Below are 21,333 nucleotides of genomic sequence, written 5' to 3'. Positions count from 1 at the left end.
ACACACACTGACTCTACACACTGGTAATCTCAGGACATCACCTTCTTCACAAAGGTAAGTTTCAACTAACAAATGAATTAAATTGAATTAAGTTAAATAAAGCCCTCCTTGTGTGTGTGTTTTGAATAAAGGTAAAATTTTACAATAAATATATCAAACTTCTTTCTTATGTCATTTTTTTCCTTTCTTCTACAGCATATAATTAACCTTTGATATTGTAATACTTATAATTAATAGTTACCATAAATATTATCTTCATATCTATTATTTCCAAAGCATCTGATAATGGTAATAATTACTACCAGCCACAGAGTATTTATGGGCCACAGAGTGTTCAAAGTGATTAGCATATTAACTTAATCTTCTGTGAAGTAGGGATTATTATTCTCATATTTAAAATGTGGAAACTGAGCTAAGGATAGGCTGTGATATCCTCAGGCACATTTGGCTAATGACTGGTAGAGCTGGAAGATGAATCAGTCACAATGGGAAGGCACCACATATCCTCTGAGGGACCAAACTACAATAGAACTGATGCCCACCTACCTTGACTACATAGTCATTTGCCTTGACTGCATTAGTATCAAGTTGAAAATGTTAAAAGAGATTAAAATTTACAAAGCAATGATCAAAAGTATGATTCCACAGTTAAGGGGAAGAATATACAGATAACACAGCTTAATTTATTTAACTTAATAACTTTTAGTAATTTTAGCAATTTTCACAAGGAAGGCATTTATTTGAACAATTCCCTGGGCTACAGTCCATTCAGTTTAGGAATGTCTTCTTTAACTACTGTCTCCGCCCTCATATTCATTATTGTTTTTACCTTCATGTCTTAATTTTATTCCTCAAGTGGTCTTCTTATCCAGAAAAAAAAAAAAAATTATCAAAAATAATCCTGACTGACACAAACCTATCTTCTACAAGTCTTGAGTTTTCTGAAGGTGTCAGTAGTCCCTGTACATACTCATCAAAGTTCCAGATTAGGAGAAATGAGACACCCTCACTCTGGAATACAAAAAATTACAGCAAACTTGAGAGCCTCACCACTCAGTTCCTTGATGTCTGCGGTAAACTGGGGAAAAACCTAAAAATCACACTATAACAAAAGCACTTCACAGTACATATCGATATATCAGGGTATATATCGTTTATGCGCATGGTGAAACTTGCTCTTCCACTTCAGACACTTTCAGGGTGGTTAGAGTTTTTCATTTTTTAAACATATATCACTTTGAGGGAGTCAACTTTAAGAATTTTCCCACTGAGAATACTGAAAAAATTTACACATCCAGTCACCATCAACTTTTGTTCTCATGAATCTATAAAAATGAGAAATAAAGGAATTAACCAACTTTTTATTACTCAGAAAAGTCCCCAATAAAAAAACCTAACAATATCACAATCTTTTCATAACTTCATTAATATTGTTTGGAAGCACCAGATATGTAACTTGGTTGACTAACTGAGCAATTTCATGCCATTTGAGAACAAAAACATAAACTCACAAATATTTTAAATAAAATATACGCAGAGAAAAGCAATACCTCAAGTTCCACCAGAGCTGCAGTCACTGCATCTGTGGCCAGAGCACCAGCCTGTAGTTTTTCAATGGCCTAAAACCAAGGGGACAAATAATTCATTGTAAAACCACAACTTCTCAAAGATCTCTTTAACTTCATAAAGGTTTAAAAGAAGTATAAGAATTGTTCAGAGTTAAAAATTGAACACTGGGCTGGAGATATAGTTCAGTTGGTAGAGTGCTTGCCTCGCATGCACAAGGCCCTGTGTTCAATCCCTAGCACCAAAAAAAAAAAAAGCACTTGAACACTAAATAAATTCCATACTTCGATATATAAAATATTCAGATTTAAAACAGGTAGTGGTTATGTTCAGATTAATTTCTGATATAGCTCACTTATCCAAATTAAAACAATGAATAAAGTACAGCCACAAAATGTTAAGATGCAAGAAATTTAGTAAATGAAATTACTTCACTCATGATAAGACAATTTAAAACAGCCACAGAAATTATGTGAATGTAGTTTGGTTAAAATATCCTGACAATTCATATTTTATATAAGTAACTGAATCTCAGACTAAGCTAATAATTTTCAATTTTACCTCCCACTGTTACTATTCTTCCCACCCACATCCATTAAAAAAAAGAAGTGTCTCAATCCCAGCAGCAGCATGTCAAAATCCTCAGAGGGAAGTATACACTTGACAAATATTTTTAATACTATATTTTATACCAAAATAATTTTTTTGCAGTACTAGAGCAACCAGGGGTGCTCTACCAGTGAATTACAACCCCAGACCTTTCATTTTATTTTTGAGACAGAAACTTGCAATTTTCCTGCCTCAGCCTCCTAAGAAGCTGGGCTACAGGAATGTGCAAATGAGAGCAGCATCACTTTTATAAACTACAGAGAGTAAAAATTTGTAAAAATCACCCGCTTTCTTGGCCATAAATTAAGAGAAGAAGGAGAATGAAGGGAAACTAGTTTCTAAATGAAATACTAACATTCCAACTTAGTTTACAAACAGCTCAAGAAATATATTCCACATTATCAAATTTTTAAGAAGCTAGTTAATTATATAGATCAAGGAGGTTGATTATACAGCCCAAATGAATTAGATTTTTTTAGAACTATAGTTGTATAAAAATAAAACATTCTTTTCAGACAATTAAAAGATTTCACACTTTGAAAAATAAGAAAAAATATAAAACTTAGAGACCCATTAGCCATATTATTGTAAAGAAATAAAATTATTATAATAAAATAGTCTTATTTCCTTATGGGATTCCATTCCTAAGAAAAATATCTCTAAACCAGGAGTGATGGCACATGCCTGTAATCCTAGTGACTCAGGAAGCTGAGGCAGGAGGATCACATGTTTGAGGTTAGCCTCAGCAACGTAGCAAGACCCTAAGGAATTATGGAGACCCTGTCTCAAAATAAAATAAATAAAACAAACAAGCTAAATTTCCTCTTTAAAAAAAAAAAAAAGAAAAAAGATATCTAATAAAGCATTATCTTTCTTTTAAATGATATGTAAATATAAGTAAAAGAGATGGAGACCTATGTTGACTTGATATGCATATCCAATTAACATTTTATTTGCATAAAAAAACTAACAGAAAGTTTGCCTACAATAGTATGCAGGCAGGACAATATAAAAATAAACAATATTTCTTTTGAGGCCATTCCTGCTTCCATATTAAGCAAAGCAATTCAGCAAAACCTTAAAAATCAAAGCGGAAAAAAGCACAACCAAGTACAAGGGTAAAGCTACACTCAGGAATAAACCAATGAATTTGCTACCATATAACTACATGATGAAAAGCAGAAGGATAAAGTAACAAGATAATCTAAGAAAGTACCCATTTTAATTTTTTTATGATTTTTTTTCTCCCCTTCATGGAAAGACATTGGCTTCTTTTAAGCAGTATTTTCTATCCCTTCTATCAGGGTATTTTGCCTTGCAAAGATTAAAAGAAATATGATTATGTGCTCACAGTTCCAAAAGTATAGATTAATCTGGAAAAGGAGGTAAAAGAGCTAAGCATCATTCAGAGAATTTAAAAAAAAAAAAAAAAAGCAAAAGAAGACCCTACAAATATGAGCAAAATAATTTCATGGTCCAAACCAAAAAATGTCCTGTAAATGAAACCTGAAATCTTTGATAAAGGTAAAACGACTTTAATGTTCAAAATGGAAATTTTTAAATTATACATATTCTGTTCATACCTTCTGACAAGCTCGTTTGCATACATGTTTATATTCCTTGGCTTTGGATTCAGAATGATAACCTGCACCTATAATAGAAAAAGAAAAATTTTGTTAGTTTTCATTCAACTATCAGAGACCTTGACTATATAAGTAGTCCATACAGACTGATTCAGTCCCAGTGAAAATAAAATTATTGCCCTAATTATACAGAATTTTAAAATTTTAATAGCTTCTTTCTCCAACATCAATTTTTAATACTGTGTCTTTTATCTTTATTCAAAATGTCTTCCTGACAGAAGCCCTAGAGACATCTCATGTTCCCAAATAACCTTCATCAAGGTTACTTCCCCTCTTCCTTTCAAGAACCTCTCTCCAAAGTTGGGAGTTCTTTTGGTCTGGAGTTGTTAGCTTGGGAGGTGTCAGGAACAGTCTCTTCAAAGTTATCTCTATTGACCTTAAGAAAGCCCTGCCATTTGTTCAGAATATATAATTCTTAAGAATAACTTCATAAAGCTAGGTAGTTTCTGGGGGAAAAGAAATATCTGTCTAAGGGGTCTTACTTCCCACATGTCTACAATCACCACCAATACCACCACTCCCACCCATTTTACTTCCTCTCACAGCCTAGAATATAGTTCAGAATATCTCTAAAACCTCAGTGATGGCACATTCATGACTATCTATGAGAAATCCTGGTGACCCAGGAACTCAGTCAAGAGAATGGCTGTGAATAAATTTGTTTCCCTAAGAAGATTCATACTTGCTTTGTGCCTTGAAAATAATCCAAACAAGAAAGAAAAAGCCCTTAAATCCTCTTAATAACTAGGCTTCTAATCAAAGTTCTTTAAAAAAGCACAGAACCACAATCAATCTCTCTGGGCTCGCTGAGGGGCAGCTGTCTCCAAGGCTGCCTCGCGCTCTTTTTCTACTTCCCTCCATGTGCCCTGGCGATGCTGCTAGGGCCGGGGTCTTTGGAAGTAATGGAAGCACCTCTCAACCTGGCTCATCAGCAGAGCAGACGAGCAGACCGTTTATTAGCTGCAGGGAAATACGAAGAGGCTATTTCTTGTCACAAGAAGGCTGCGGCATATCTTTCTGATGCTATGAAGCTGACTAAGTCTGAGAAGAATCATCTTTTGGACTCCCTGGATGCCCATATCATCTCTCCTTGAGTCTTCTGATGTCTCCTTCAAACTCCTTATGAGAAGTTATCAGTCTGTGAGAAGCAGGTGTTACATGAGAAGAGAAAAAAGCTTGCTCTAAAACTTTCTGGACTAGTTCAGAATTTCACTAGAAAAATGTGAACTACTTGAAAAAGTTAGCCTTGTTCAAAAACAGAATGAAGGCTTAGAGTCATCTTTAAAGGATGCTATTTTGGAGAAGGAGTCAATAGAAACGGAAAATTTGGAGGCAATAAATAAAAATCTGAATAGGTCCATATCTAAACTTGAGGATGAAATACTCCTTCTAAAAAAAGACCTAAAAGAAGAGAAAACTAAACATTATCAACAGGATGAATTGATGGTGAATATAGCAAAAGGATTAAGTTCTTAGAAGATGAATAAAAATCCTTCAAATCACAAATACCAGAAGCTAAAACAACCTTGAGACTATTTCAAATTAATGAGGAAGGATTTAAGGTAGCAATAAAAGAGGTTTTGAAAGAAAATTGCCAACTTCAGGAAAGTCAGAAACAGCTTTTATATGAAGCTGAAGTATAGAAAGAAAAAGTAAATGGCCTTAATAAACAGAAAACAACACCTGAAGACTCCAAAGTACATGCAGAACAAGTTGTAAAGAGATAAAGAAAATCACATTAATTTTCTGACTGAACATTTGCTGCAGATGAAAGATTGGGCTTCTGTGCTTGGAGAAGTCCTAAGAGATGATGGAAATGTGGAATTGGAAATGAATAGTGTTGTTGCTCACTTAGAGGATCAGCCAAAAGGAGATTTGAAAGAATGGTTTTATGTTGCTAAGTTAAATGCCTCTTTCAAAACCTTACAAGGAGAAAAAAATCAAATGTTTACTTTATTTTCTGAATTAAATGAAATAAAGGAAGACCTTATAGATTATATTAAAAATCTTGACAGGACAAGCATCTTTGCAGTCAAAAAATACACAATTTAAAAGTGAGAATCAGAATCTTCAGCAGAAACTTAATGTCATGATTGAACTATATCAAGAAAATAATATAAGTAAACCCCAAAGAAATTAATAGGAGAGAAAAATTACAAGGTAGAGCTAGAAGAAAAACGTTCCAAAATGGTGGAAAACATCAGCCATGCAAGTGAACAACTGGAGACTTATAGAAAGCAAGTCAAAGACCTTGAAGAAGAATTAGAGAGAACCATTCATTCTTATCATGGGCCCATTATGTACTATGAGAAAAATGCACATAATAAAATGTTGGTAGCTCAGAGTGCTGAAAGATACCTCAATGATTTAAGAAAGCAAAATGCTCATGAAAGACAAAAATTAACGGAAAATGAGTTTAAATTTAAAATTGTAGAAAACAATCCTTCTGCACTTGATGATTCAAATACAGTCTTTGGCAGAGAGAATTCCCCAAATGATCCCTCAACATTGGGTTAACCTTCATCTGAGATGAAAGCTCCAATTTTGGAAAAGAAGGGTCCACTCAGACACTCACCTTTGCTTCCAAGGGTAGGAGAAAGAGACTCAAGAGGCCCAGAGAATCCTCTGGGCCCTCAGATTATCAATGAAAGAAGAGAATCAGTCTATGATGGGATAACTGATCCTCAGAGAGTGTCTTATAACATTGAACCCCTGTCACCTCCAAGGGAATAGAACCCTAAGATGATGATGGCTCCACCAGTCCAATCATATTCTGATCCACATCTTCCTCTACCAAGGCAAGATGGATGTTATTTTAATTATGGTGGACCATCTGGACCAGCAGAACCCAGAAGTTCTACTATGCTGCCTTTGGATAAAATGGATGGGCCTATGTCTTCAGAAATGGAATCCAGTAGAAATGATACAAAAGTTGATCTTGGTAATTCCCATGTGCCTGATTCATCTCTCCCTACTGAAAATGAAGCAACTGGCTCTGGCTTTGCTTTCTCACCTTTCCCTCTAATCAGAGGTCCATTGTTTCCAATGGATCCAAGAAGTCAGTTCATGAGAAGAGGACCTTTTTTTCCTCCATCTCCTCCAGGAAACATATATGGAAAATCTTGAGAATGTTTTCCACCAGGTCCAACACTCCCTCCATTCCCAATGGGACTGTGGTGTTTTCTTCATTATCTCCCCCCAAAAGCTGAATTTCCCCTCCTTCCTCCCCCGCATTCTGAAAGTAGAAGTGACTTCCCTTCAGGGTTGATTCCACCTTCAAATGAGCCTGCTACTGAACATACAGAGCACAACAAGAATTCTGACAATATTTTTATCTGCCTTCAAAAGTAATATATCCCTCATTTTTAGTTTAACTAACTGCTTTTACACAAGTGATTATACTTTTGCTCCAATTGTAGCTTAATGGAATTACAATTCTTAGAATAGTATTTTATAAATAAAGATGGTTTAAATATGAAAAAATAAATAAAAATAAAAATAAAAAAGCACAGAACCATCTGACCTTCCCCCACAACACCCCGTAGAATTCCGCCCTAAGGAAGGTTAAGATCTACATCCCTAAGCCTCAAGACTCCCCCTTTAAGTCTGCCACAAACCTAACCCACCTTCTTGCAAAGCCAAGAACTGGCCCACAAAACAATGCTCAAGCAACCAGATTCCATATTGTATCCAAATAGTAATTCTGTTTCTCAAAAGAAGTCTGGAATGTTCACAGAACCTGTGCCAATATTTAATAAAATTCTCTTCATGGTTCTCTAAGAACCATGAACCTATAGTAGAAAAATAAAAGCCAACTGTTAGCTTCATTAAACTATCAGAGCCCTTGCTTATAAGTAGTCCAAGTAAACTGATACAGCCTCTATAATAGGAACAAGTCATCCAGGTCTATTCTGAGACCTGAAGCCCTAGTCTTTTATCAATGTTTTCTAAGCCACAGGATATTATAGCCAGGTAAATCTAGTGTACAGATGACAGCATTAAATAGTACTAACATGTAAATTCTTCTGCTTAGAACGCGAGGAAGTCTCAGCATCACCCCACACTATATTTAATATCTGGCTAACACTTCCTAACTTCCCTGTTTAATAAAGGAAAGAAAGGATCAGGATCCAAACCACTGCCACACAATAAGATATAGTTAAAATTTAACTATACTGATTGTTACTCTGTATTCAAAGTTATTTTTCTCTTAATCGCAAATGATACTGATATTTTATTGAAGTAAATATAAGTTTCATCTTTATAAGTTTCATCTTTCAATTTTTACAAGTAAAAGTGTTTCTATTGGTTTCTTCAAAATTAGATGGGCCATTATGGATAGTACACAGATCTGGGAAAAATTAAGAATCTACTAGTCAAATGAAAAAAATTTGGCCAAGTCTACTCTGTTGTTAAAAAAAGAAAAAAAACAGTCAGGCGCAGTGGTGCATGCCTGTAATCCCAGCAGCTTGGGAGGCTGAAACAGGAGAGCCAGGAGTTCAAAGCCAGCCTCAGCCACTGCAAGGCAAAAAACAACTCAATGAGACCCTGTCTCTAAAGAAAATACAAAATAGGGCTGGGGATGTGGCTCAGTGGTCGAATATCCCTGAGTTCAATCCCCCATACCAGGAAGGAAGGAAGGGAGGGAGGGAAGAGAGGGAAGGAAGGGAAGGAAGGGAAGGAAGGAAGGGAAGGAAGGAAGGAAGGAAGGAAGGAAGGAAGGAAGGAAGGAAGGAAGGAAGGAAGGAAGGAAGACACAGCTCTGTCCTAGATGAGAATTTGAATTTCCATTCCTTAAATATACAAGATACAAACTTCCACATAATCAGCCAATTGATCTGAATTTGTAATAATTTAGAAGTGGGGATCATCCTTAAACAACACAATTCCCTGCCATAATCCAGATTTCTTCCTATTACTACTGGCCTTCAGCACCAACTTTACCTGATAGCCATCACAATCAATTATGCACTTGAGAGAGGAGGAATGGAGTCATGGTAGTCACAGAAAGCAATGTTTTACAAATAATCAAAAGCTCTATGCTACTGTTTGTTATGAGTTTCAGCCCTTTCTTGTGCATTTCCAAATGCTCATTCTGAACACAATAACTCACTGAGTACTACAGAAGGTACACCAATAAAACAGTGCAGTAGAAATAACACTGGACTATGAATCTGAAGGCAGAACTTCTGGCCCGTGCTCTACTTTTAACTGGGAAATTCCTATAAACTTACCTCATCTCTTTGGAAAAGCACCTTTCAGAAAAGGGAATTGAACCTGTTATATTTTTTAGACCCTTCTGGATTAGATTCTGTAGGATTTTCCAAGCTGTCCAGTCTATATATAGCCAAAGGTTAATGAGCAGACAAGATACCAGTTTCATAAAAAGAAAGCTAGAAAGAAATCCTGCCAGCTCTTCTTTCCTCACAGATATTATACAGTTTATAATCTGAATGCAGAAAAACAAATATAACTTAAGAATAAAAAGCCTGCTGAAGGGCTGGGTATATAGCTCAAATGGTAGAGTGCTTGCCTAGCTTGCACAAGGCCCTTGGTTCATTCCCCAGCACCACCAAAAAAAAAAGAAAGAAAGAGAAAAGAAGAGCCTGCTGAGTAAACTTGGACAGATTTTCACCTTTAAAATGGAGGACACAGGAGTAAAACTTCACTGTGTCAGCCCTCAAGGTCCTCTGAAGTAGAGAGAGCATAGGCTGATGCAGTGCCAAAGTCACTTAAGGGTTTCTCAGCCTAGCTCTGTTATTAATCAGCAAAGTGACAGAAACCACTTAAGTCACTTAATTTCTCTAGTCTTAAGGTTCCTCATTTATAACACCAAGAAAGTAAAATATGCCACCCTAAAATATACTTGTTTATCATATTTTAAGATGGCTATTCAGAGTGGGTACAGACACTCTGAAAAGCTGTTCTATGAGGGATATTTGTATTTCTAGAGAACATCTATATTACTGAAGTGAGCAGGCTTTCTCTCAAGTCTCCTTATCTGCCTCACCCGGATCTAGGAGAGATCATATCAAATTATCACTGCGCAGAGAATGGCACAGCATATCACATATACTTCAGATGACTGTTACATGGGAAACTTTATTTACAGAATAAGACATTTGTCCATAGTACATTTCATAACCTATCCTGACCTCCCCTCAGAAGCCTCAAGTCCCTATTCCTCTCCATAGTTCAAAGTGCTACTGAAGCTTCAACCATCTGTCCATTTCTTTCCATCCCATAGTTTGTCTATAGTGCATATCTGCAGGTTAATAAATGTTATAGTTTTTCTCCTCTTGATCTTTCTATTGTCAGTTCATTTCATAGATGAGAATTACTGAATCTTCAGAGGAAAGAGAAAATTGAAAACTTCCCTAGGAAGCTGAACTAATTCTAAGATGGTGTATTTTACTCTAAGATGACCGCACTGCAATATGGGTCAATAAAACATTTTCTGCATCATTATTTTAAAAAAATCAAAACCAGAGTTTAAAAATTACATTGGTTTTAACATTATCTAATCTAAATATATCTATTATCTGGGGTAAAAGTAATAATAAGGGAAAGGAGTGAAAATTTGTCATTATAAGATCTTCCAACTGGGGAATAGAGGAACTTCTCACTATATTGAAGTCAAACAGTCTCTTTGGTTCCAACTCCCCTCTGTCAGATGAAATGCAATTATCAGTGTAACTCAAAGCAAGAAAAGAAAATCAACACTATTTTCATCTTCCCACTTACCCATGAAGGTCTTACCTGCATGTACCAACACAAAGCCTCCACGTTTCTCCTTGTGGGACTGCTTTGTTTCCAATTCTTTGGCTGTTATTTTAACAGCTGAAGTCTGAGATGATCTGGAAGGCAGCCCTTCTCCAGAACTCATCCCCTTCTCCATGGTCATTCTCCAACATTAACATCTTCTATTAGGAAAAGGGCATAATTCTATCCAAAAGCAATTGTAGGAGATGAATTACCCTAGAGAAAAAAACAGGCACAAATGGTATGATTTCCTTCCACTAATATGTACATTACTTAGAAAAATCCAGAAAATATAATTTTTTAAAAAACTATTTTTAAAGTTATTTAATTGGGTAACACAATGACTATGAAAAGGTTAAAATTTAAATCTCTGCCCATTTACAGAATTTACTTAAAGACATATAAATGAAAGAACTATTATAAAAAGACTACGCTGAGTCCAAAGATATATTATCTTTCTTTTAGCCACACTGAAGTAATCCTCAATATAATTTAAATGTCATTTTCTCCTTTCTCCAAATCCAATATTAATAATCACTGGGACATTTTGGAATCACAGTGCTGCTGACAACATCACTGAATCTTGCTATAAAGCCTAGATTTCTGCTTAAAGAAATAAAGCAAAAGAAAAGAAAGAAACTTACATGTAAGAAATTCTTAAGCTAACCAATTTAATGCTCCACAGCTTAATTCTAAAACACAAATGTTAACAAAATTATATGATTAAACCAAGAAATTAAAATAACATTTCTGCAAGTATCACGTAAAATATTATTTCTGAGGCTCTCCAGAGATAAATGAGACATAAAATTTAATAAAACAATTTTCAAGCAACTTATGCCACAAAGCTTCTAATTTTTATCACTATGCATTGCAAATTCACAAACTTTGAACAATCCTGACTTAACAACAAGGGAAGAACATATTTCAATTTAAGGGAAAAAATTAAAAATCAACAATGAGAATTTTTTAAATTACACTGTTAGGTAAAAATCTGCACCTGACGTTAAACTGAAAAAGGGAGGTGAAGATTATGAAGCTAACTTTATAACAATGTTTTTCTTTGAATGAATTCACAAAAATATGCCTCCATTATCTTTTTTTTTTTTTTTTTTTTAGTAATGGTGCTGGGGATCAGACCCAGGGCCTTGTGTGTGTAAGGTAAGCACTCTACCAACTGAGCTATATCCTCAGCCCCTTCAATTATCTTTTTTTTAAAAAAGAGGTGAAGTGGGGCTGGGGATGTGGCTCAAGCGGTAGCATACTCGCCTGGCATGCGCGGCACTGGGTTCGATCCTCAGCACCACATACAAATAAAGATGTTGTGTCCGCCGAAAACTAAAAAAATAAATATTAAAAAATTCTCTGTCTCTCTCTCTTTAAAAAAAAAAAAAAGATGTGAAGTCTTTCTTTTTCAGTGTAAAATGTAAATAGAAACATAAAAGTAACTTTGCTACCCAGTCCAAACAAGCAGCTACTACTCAAAGCACATTCTGTATCCCATTGTTAGTTACCAGAGCACATGAGATTATTTCATTAATATATTCATTACTGTAAACAGATATTTTCAATAAGAAATGTGTACAGTTTTCACAATGCTCTTCCTTCATATTAAAATTATATTTTTGAACAATTTTATTTGCTAAATCTAACAAAAATTTTGAGCTTTTTATCTTTCATGTTTTCATATTTCAATTTGTCTTAGTTTTTTAATATTCCAGCAGTATTAATAAACAACAGACTGAAATTTTTTTAAGTTGGTCCTTTATACTAGAAATAGTCTGAGAAGCACTGCAATATGGTATTTTTAAATTATTTTAATTCCTGGTTAAAGAGTTCATTTAGTATTTATTTTATATTTCACTTATAAGACAAATAGTTTAAAATCAAATATATGTATACACACACTGAAATGTTAAAATATTTAAATATATTCAAAGCACAGGAAAAAATTTTATTTCAAGTGGAGCTTTCAATTAACAGTAAATTAAAATGCCTATTTTTATTTCTGTTTGTGGTAGTAGCTATCTTCATAACAATGTTTTTCTTTGAATGACTTCACAAAAATATGCTTTAATCATCTTTTTTTTAAAGAGAAAGAGAAAGAGATAGAGAGAGAGAGAGAGAGAGAGAGAGAATCTTTTTTGTAGATGGACACAACACAATGCCTTTATTTTTATGTGGTGCTAAGAATCGAACCCGGGTCCCGCTCGTGCTAGGCGAGCGCTCTACCGCTGAGCCACAATCCCAGCCCTTTTTTTTTTTTTTAATTTTTTTTAGTTGTTAAAAGACGTTTATTTAATTTATTTATTTGTATGTGCTGCTGAGAATTGAACCCAGTACCTCACACATACCAGGCAAGGCTCTACCACTGAGCCACAGCCTCAGCCCCTCAATTACCTTTTTATTATTATTTTATTTTACTTCTTACAATATTTCTCTGAGATAGGCTACCATTTGACATGTAGCAGTTGACAAACTGGAATTTAGTGGTCCATCTGTCAACATATAAATGCCATCATGTCTGGCCTGGCTATGAAATGAACTTGGGCCCACTGGAATTAAAAACATAAACACTTCTGAGTGAAACTAAGATCTTGGAAAACTAAGAGCTTCAGATTAAATAAAAACACATCCAGGAAGAATGAATTATTATTAACCCTCAAGCTACTCTCACTGTTATCTAATGTATTATTTCACCACTAACAAATTATAACATTTACAATTTATAATGAATATGGAAATATAGTAATAAATTATAACATCTACATTTCCTAATAAGGTTAAAAGTAATAGGCATTTAAATGAATGAGAGATTTTTAAATATTGCTTCTCAAGGTTGCCTAAAGAGAAAAGGCAGAAGATGAACCAATATGCTATTTCATGAGCAATTTAACCTCCCTCAGAGACTATCTGAAATATATTTATTCAACAAATGATATAATCTCAACAAACCCCTTCACAAATGCCACCCCCAAACTTCTACTGGACTGAAAAATAAGGAACTCGAGTGAATGTACTATCCAATGTGCAATTCTGGCCTCCAATTCTCAATGATTCCTGAAATGTATTTTAATTCAGTTAGAAATGAAGCAACTTCAACTCCAACATCAGTTTTTGTTTAACTCAGAACTCATTAAAGATCTGATAAATAGTTTCTAGAAATGACAAAAAGAAAATTTAAAAGGGCAAATGGTCAATCTTAGTTTACAGGAAAATTATATAATGGTTTAAACCAAAAGAAAGATACAAATAAAAAGAACTACACTAAAATACCATTTTTTACTTAGATTGGCAAACCTCAAAATACAAGATAACAGGTTTTGAGAGAACAAAGAAATAAAGCATTCATAAATTGCTAGAGGCAGCAAAAACTGATACAACTCAATATGGGCAATTTGGCAAAATTAAGATATGAACCAAAAATATGTCTTGATGAAAATGGATAAGGGGCTAGAGCGCTTGCCTCTTATGTGTGAGGCACTGAGTTCAATTCCCAGCACCACATATACATAAGCAAATAAAATAAAGGTCCATCAACAACTAAAAAATATTTTAAAAAGAAAAGAAAGTGGTTAAAAATAAAAGCAACCACTGGAAAGAATGAGGAAGTACTTGATACAGATATGAAAATCTCAAAGACATTTGGTAAATTTAAAAAGGCATGGAAATAATTCAAATTAAATTGTTTCAAAGACATGCTACAGAAGTATATGCGGTGCCATGTGGAGGGGGGAAGCACATCAGCTAACTATATATGCAATGTATAAATATTGATGGGTATACCAAATATATAAATTATATATGTACATGTACATATTTCTTTATTTATGAATGGTTATCTTTTAAGGTTTTTATTTTTTTAAAAAGTAAATGACAGCAAAGTGCATTACAATTCTTATTACACATATACAGCACAATTTTTCATATCTCTGGTTGTATATAAAGTATGTTGACACCAATTCATGACTTCATACATGTACTTTAAATAATGATGTCCATCACATTCCACCATCCTTGCTAATCCCTTGCCCCCTCCTTTTCCCTCCTTATGAATTGTTATCAAAAGGAGATGTCAGTGACCAATGAACAAAAGCAGGATGGAAATTTCACTGTTCATCCTTTTATATCTTTTGAACTTGGCCCATCTGAATGTGCTACTTACAAAAAAATTGTATTTTCATGGAAACACTAATTAATGAACTAAGTCCAACATCCAAAATAGGGCAAGCCTATAAGATCCCACTTAAAAAATGCAGTAAAAAGGGAAATACCACATTCATAAGCCTCTTATCCTACCTAAGAAATACACAAAAACATGCCCAAAGATTCTCAAAGGGTCTTCTGTTGTTGTTGTTGTTTTGTTTTGTTTTGTTTTGTTTTCTGGATCTTTAACTTATAGGACACATAAACTACTGATAAGTCAAACTGGAGGGGAGGTGGAATCACATTATTTAATCTCTACAGTTAAGATTAGATAGTAAATAATAATATAATGACAGTAGATTAACATTAAATATCCCTGTATAGTTTTTATCATATTTATAAACATTATTAGGAATCATTATTTGAAACTGCTGCAGCATACTTACACCAACACATTGACCTACAAGAAAGACATCTAACACTTTTAGGTAACACTCAAAATAGAAGGTTTCCAATGAAAGGAAATCAAAAGTAGTTGATAGTTTTGTGAAACAAAAAACAATATAGGAGTTGGGGGTTTAGCTCAGTGGTAGAGCCCTTGCCAAGCATGCAAGCCCCTGAATTTGATCCTCAGAACCACACACACACACACACACACACACACACACACACACACATACAAAAAAAATCTATAGACCATTTTTATAATCCCTTCATTTCTGAATAATATGTTTGAATATGGAATTTTCTCAATTTACTACAAGCAATGCAGTAAAATTCATTATGATTATTATCATTTCTAAACACTGGCAGCTTGTCCATAAACCACAATAATTACTCAAAAGTTAAATATAAAGGTTTCATATGATCCAGAAAATTCCATTTTTAGGTACATACTCAGAACTGAAAACAGATATCCACCCACAAAAACTTGTACCTGGATATTTACAGAATTATTCAAAGTAGCCCCCCAAAAATGAAAAACTCAAATATCCATCAAAAGACCATGTGTTTGGGGTGGGGGACTAGTAGATTCATAGAATGGAACATTTTTCACCTGTAAAAAGGAAACAAATGTTGATACATAACCACCACAATGTGAATGGGCACTGGAAACACTGAAAGAGGTGAGACACAAAAGGCCACCTACTATATGGTCCCATTTATATGAAATATCCAGAAGAAGCAAATCTAAAAAAACAGAAAATAGATCAGTTGCTTGGGAATGCAGGGATCAAGGGGAAATGGAAGTGACTGCTAATGAGTGCAAAGTTTCTTTTTGTACTAATAAGAAATGTTCAAAAATTGGGGTGATGATGACTGTACAACTCTGTGAATACACTAAAGATCACTGAATTGTACAATTTAAATGACTAAGTTGTCAGATAAATTATATCTTAATAAAGCTATTTATAAAAAAGCAAACTTCTTGCTCCTCATAAATTACATCTTTTCTAAATTACTAAACCCAGTCACCCTTTTCTTAATCTTCTGCTTGCAACCTTCAATTCTCTAGATCACCTGCTCTCCTTTGGCAAGCATATCAATCTACTAAACTAGCTCTCTATGATCCCTCTGACTTCATTCTCAAATGTCTCCTTTAGAAATTTTATCTACTGGGGGGAATTTCAAAAATATCCTCTCAGCAAGTCAGATAATTCCTAACACTATTTTTTTTTTTTCCTGGACAGCTCAAACTTGACTTTCCTTGTTCTCCTCCCCATAAATATCTAGTCTTTTTACCACATTATTCTATTTTTCTTACTAGCATTACCCTTTCCTAACTCACCTTAAAGTCCTCTGGGGTCTGGGAGTGTAGAGCACTTGCCTAGTATAAACAAGTTAGTTCCTGGGTGGATGCCCCAGCACTAAAAAAAAAAAAAAATCCCTTAAAGTCATTTTGGACTCTACCCAAGTTTTCAAATCCTATAGGCTTCCTCCAGCATTTTTCTTATCTTGACCCTTATTTAGCCTATACACTTTTTAGCATAATTTTTCCAACAACATTTGTACTTTTCTTCCCAAATACAAGCTATCATAAAGCAACTATGTATAAAAGGCTGCCAAAATAAATCTCATAAAGGATAATTCCAATTAAAACAAATACCATGCCAAAAGACATGAGTAGACATTATATAAAAGAGGCAATATAAACTGGATATTCAATATTTAAGAAACAATATTCAAAGAAATACTAACTCTGTACTGGCAGGATGAACTAAGGTAACCATTTGAAAAGGAATTTGTCAGTAAGTAGCAAGAGCCTTAAAATATATAATATTGTATATACTATCTTTCCAGAGATACTCTATATACGAACTAGTCTACACAGACACAGTTAATAAGGAAAATTAGGAGACTGAGGAGCAAGGATGAAGGGGAAAGTTGATTTTCTAATAATGTTTTGCATTTGAATATTTTGCTCAGTATTAACTAACTACTGAATAGAGACTATTTAACTTTGACATCTCTGAGACCAAGATGAATGTTAATTAACTTGAACATCAAGGCCAGGAAATAAAATCAGAATAAAACATTGTTTTGTTTTTGTTTTTTTAACTCCAGAGACCTACATGGCAATACTTTAAGGTTTAAATCTTGACCTCATGTCTCTCAATGGTTTATTATTTTCCTAATGCATGTGATAACACCTTTTTCTTTAAACCATTTAGAAAACTACCAAGTCATGTTAGTTTGGAGTTCAGGTTTTTCACTCTAGCTGTGTTTAGTCTTTCAGAAGTGGTCTAAGGAGGAAGGAAGTCATCTCACAGCAGAAAGCTTTTACAGAAATTCAACCCTTAAACCATTTCAACTGATGAATAAGGAACCTAGTGTTGTTGATTTTAATCTCCTGTCAATGCAGGTTTAATGCCTCATTAAATGAGCTCCAGAACATCTCTGACCCATTAATTCCACTTCTGAGAATATTTTCTACCAAAATTTTAAACACAGAAAGGATTTTAAGTCTTCTATGCTGTGTTTAACATAGAATACAGATTTTTTTTTTTTTTAAATCTGGGAGCAACCTAAAAATTCAACACAGAGTTATGGTTAAAACAATGACTCATACATTTATGGCCAATTAATTTTCAACAATGGGGCTATGATATTTGATAGAAAATGGCACTCTTTTCAACAAATGCTGCTGGGGAAACTAGATAGCCACCAGCAAAAGAATGACCTTTTTAAAAAAATATTTTTAAAAAGATTGTAGATGGACACAGTACCTTTATTTCATTCATTTGTTTTTATGTGGTGCTGAGGATTGAACCCAGTGCCTTACATGTGCTAGGCAAGTGCTTTACCACTGAGCAACAATCCCAGGCCCAAAAGAATGATCTTGATAACTAAATTATTTAAATTTAAAAAGAGGGCTGAGGGGCTGGGATTGTTGCTCAGTGGTAGAGCCTCACCTAGCACGGGCGGGGCCCGGGTTCAATCCTCAGCATCACATTAAAAATAAAGGCATTGTGTTGTGTCCATCTACAAAAAAGATTCTCTCTCTCTCTCTCTCTCTCTCTCTCTCTCTCTCTTTCTCTAAAAGAAAAAAAAAGAGGGCTGGGGTAGTGACTCAGCGGTAGAGTGTTTGTCTCCCACATGTGAGGCACTGGGTTCAATCCTCAGCACCATGTAAAAATAAATAAACAAAATAAAGTTATTGATTTCATTTACAACTAAACAAAATATTTTTTAAAAAATAAATTAATTAAAAAAGAATAAACTTTTTGAATTCCTATTTCATATTATATACCAAAATTAATTAGAAATGGATCAAAATCTAAACATGAATGAAGAGATATAAAATTAATTCTTAGAAGGATACACAGGGGTAAATATTTGTGACCCTGGATTTAGCAATTATTTAATAGATATGACACCAAAACCACAAGCAACCAAAGAGACAAAAATATGTAAATTGGACTTCACCAAACTTTAAACTTCTGTACTTCAAAGGATACTATCTGAAAAGTGAAAAGATAGTCCACAATATGGGAGGAAATATTAATATTGCAAATCAGATATCTGGTAAGGCACGGTTATACAGAATATAGAAAGAATTCATACAGATTACACAACTGGTGTGACTGCGCCATGTTCAGCCAGAGAAGGAGAAGTTAAGCTCCATTTGTGTACAATGTGTCAAATGCATTCTAATGTTATGTATAACTAATTGGAACAAATTTTTTAAAAAGAACTCATACAACTTTAAAACAAGACAACAAACAAGATTTCTCCATAGATATACTAAAGAGACACTAAGCACATGAAAAGATACTTAAGATTATTTGCCATCAGGGGAATGAAAAGTAAAACTACAATAAGCTATAATTTCATAAACACTAAGATGCGTATAATCAAAAAGACAGATAAATGTTAGCAAGAATATGGAGAATCATAACCTCCATAATCTGCTCAAAAATTTAAACAGAATTACCATACAATTCCATTTCTAGGTATATACCTAAAAGAACTAAAAACATACCTGCACAAAATCTTGTACAAAGATGTTTATAGAATTATTCAAAGTAGCCAAAAAGTGGAAACAACCCAAATATTCATCAACTGAGGAAGCATGAACAAAATGTGGTATGTTCATATAATGGCATACTATTCATCAATAAAAAAAGAATGGGACTGGAGAGGCTCAGTGATAGAGCACTTTTGCCTCTGTGAGGCCATGGGTTTTATTCCCAGCACCATCCTTCCCAAAAAGAGAAGGAATGAAGTAATGATACATAGTCATGGATGAACCCTGAAAACATTATGTTACCTGAAAGAAGCCAGGCACAAAAGGACAACTAGTATATGAATCTATTTACTTCAAATGACAAGAAAAGGAAAATACATACATGCAGAAAGTAGATTAGCAGTTACAAGGAGGCATATTCTAAAGACTATAATGGGTACAGGATTTCTTTTGGAAGTGAAGAAATGTTCTGGAACTAGATAGTAGTGATGTGTGTACAGCTTTCTAAACACACTAAAAAACATTGGAATTTATAAAGTAAAAGGATGCATTTTATGGTATGTGAATTATATCTAAGTAAGAAAAAAACCAAACCAATAATCTATCCATACAATGGATACAATATATTTAAATTGTCCTTTTTAGTTATAACCATATTTTACACACAATGATCATAAATAGGCTGATGTTCATTAAAAAAAAAAAACTAAAAAGAATTAAAATGCTGGTTTGCTGTAACTATAGGTGATCTCTTTTTAAATATTTTTTAATTTCCATATAATCTTTAATAACCACTGCCTTTTGTAAGTTGCGGGGAGGGGGAATCTTTATTTGCAACAAACAACAAAGTATTGATCTCCCAGGGCTATAATTAAAAATTCCTTAGCTTACAATTCAAAGATCTCACTCACATCGTCCCCAATATATCTTCCTTTTCCCTACAGAAGTGAAATAAGGACTCCCTCCTTCCGGAAACACGATGTCCTCTATTTTCAGACACCTCCAGCTCCTGCTTTTCACTCTCCACTCCAGCAGTTTCCTCTACTCAATCCCCTCCTTCTCATCCCCCTTAACAGTTAAATGTTAATGTCCCGCAGGACTCTAACCAGGCCTATACCCGGGGCTACTAGAACCCCACCCGCCCATCAGGACTAGAGCACAGGAATCCTCTAAGGTCTCTACCACTCTCTTGGGACTCCGAGACACCTCCAGCCTGAGAGTGCAAAGTGGGCAAAAGACTGCGAGAAGCCCGCAGTCTTCCGTGGACAGGCGCTGAGACCGCCAAGCAAGAGACCAGGCTGCAAAGGGACTGGAAAGGTACTGGCAAGGGCCCCACGCGCGAACGAGACTAGGGAATGAAGAACATCCTGGGCCCCCTCCGCTAGCCCAGGGCAGGGGGCGTCCTGCGCATCGGCCTCGCTAGCTCAGAGAGAGACGTCCCAGCGAGCCTGCGGGACCCACACAGACAGCTGCGCGGCGCCGGCAGCGGCACGGACAGTGTGAGAAAGAGGGACACTCACCCGCGACAGCCTAGAGCCCTCACTGCACCGGAAGTAGTCACCCGCCCGTTGCCAGGGTGAGGAAGCGGGAGTGACGTTCAGCCTTCCCATTGGTCGCTACCAGTACCACGTGGCCCGGAAGCAGCTGCACCACGCGCTGCTCTGATTCCGTCTTCTGGTCAACAGCGGCTCACCTGGCCTCAGAAGTGCGGTCTGAGCTCCGCTTTGGGCCTAGTTTTTTGAGGTGCGCAGGCGCCGTTCTGTACGTCTCTCCTGACTACGCTCCAAGATTAAAACTTGCAGGCCTGTGTGTGTGTGTGTGTGTGTGTGTGTGTGTGTGTGTATATGAGTAGAGTGGTTATCTGATTAACTCTATGATAGGAAGTGAAATTAAACTGACCATCATTAATTGAGGTGTCACTTAAGAACTCCGTTTTTCCCCATTTTTGCAGCCTACTTATACAGTACGGGAAAGTAAAGTACCGCTGAATTGCGGATGAAAGGAGGGAGTCAACCTTGCCCTAGGGAAAGGAAGGGGTGGGTGGCCTTAATTTTACTGTCTAGAGTCTAATACTAAGACTCAGTAACATTTGTATAATCCAATTAATGTTTCTTTGTAACTACAAGCATGAATGTTTTT

General features: G+C 35.2%; 1 protein-coding gene across 4 annotated transcripts in view; it reads right to left on the bottom strand.

Moving 5' to 3' along the window:
- The window catches only part of Tasp1 (taspase 1), a 282,779-nt gene extending 262,022 nt beyond the window's left edge, over positions 1–20,757 (bottom strand). For 2 of the 4 annotated variants that reach the window (XM_027921784.3, XM_071608719.1), the window contains exons 1-4: positions 20,715–20,757; positions 10,578–10,796; positions 3,759–3,826; positions 1,551–1,619 (exon numbers count right to left, since the gene is read on the bottom strand). In XM_027921784.3, coding sequence (XP_027777585.1) covers positions 1,551–1,619; positions 3,759–3,826; positions 10,578–10,722 — 282 coding nt within the window. In that variant the 5' untranslated portion in view covers positions 10,723–10,796; positions 20,715–20,757. Of the gene's footprint in view, positions 1–1,550; positions 1,620–3,758; positions 3,827–10,577; positions 10,797–20,714 lie in introns of those variants that run through there. The other 2 variants (XM_071608720.1, XM_071608721.1) reach the window with 2 other exon arrangements.
- Positions 20,758–21,333: the final 576 nt, after the last annotated feature.

Source organism: Marmota flaviventris, chromosome 2 (genome assembly GCF_047511675.1).
Source record: "Marmota flaviventris isolate mMarFla1 chromosome 2, mMarFla1.hap1, whole genome shotgun sequence".
NCBI lineage: Eukaryota > Metazoa > Chordata > Mammalia > Rodentia > Sciuridae > Marmota > Marmota flaviventris.
This window is presented reverse-complemented; position numbering and strand designations above follow the sequence as displayed.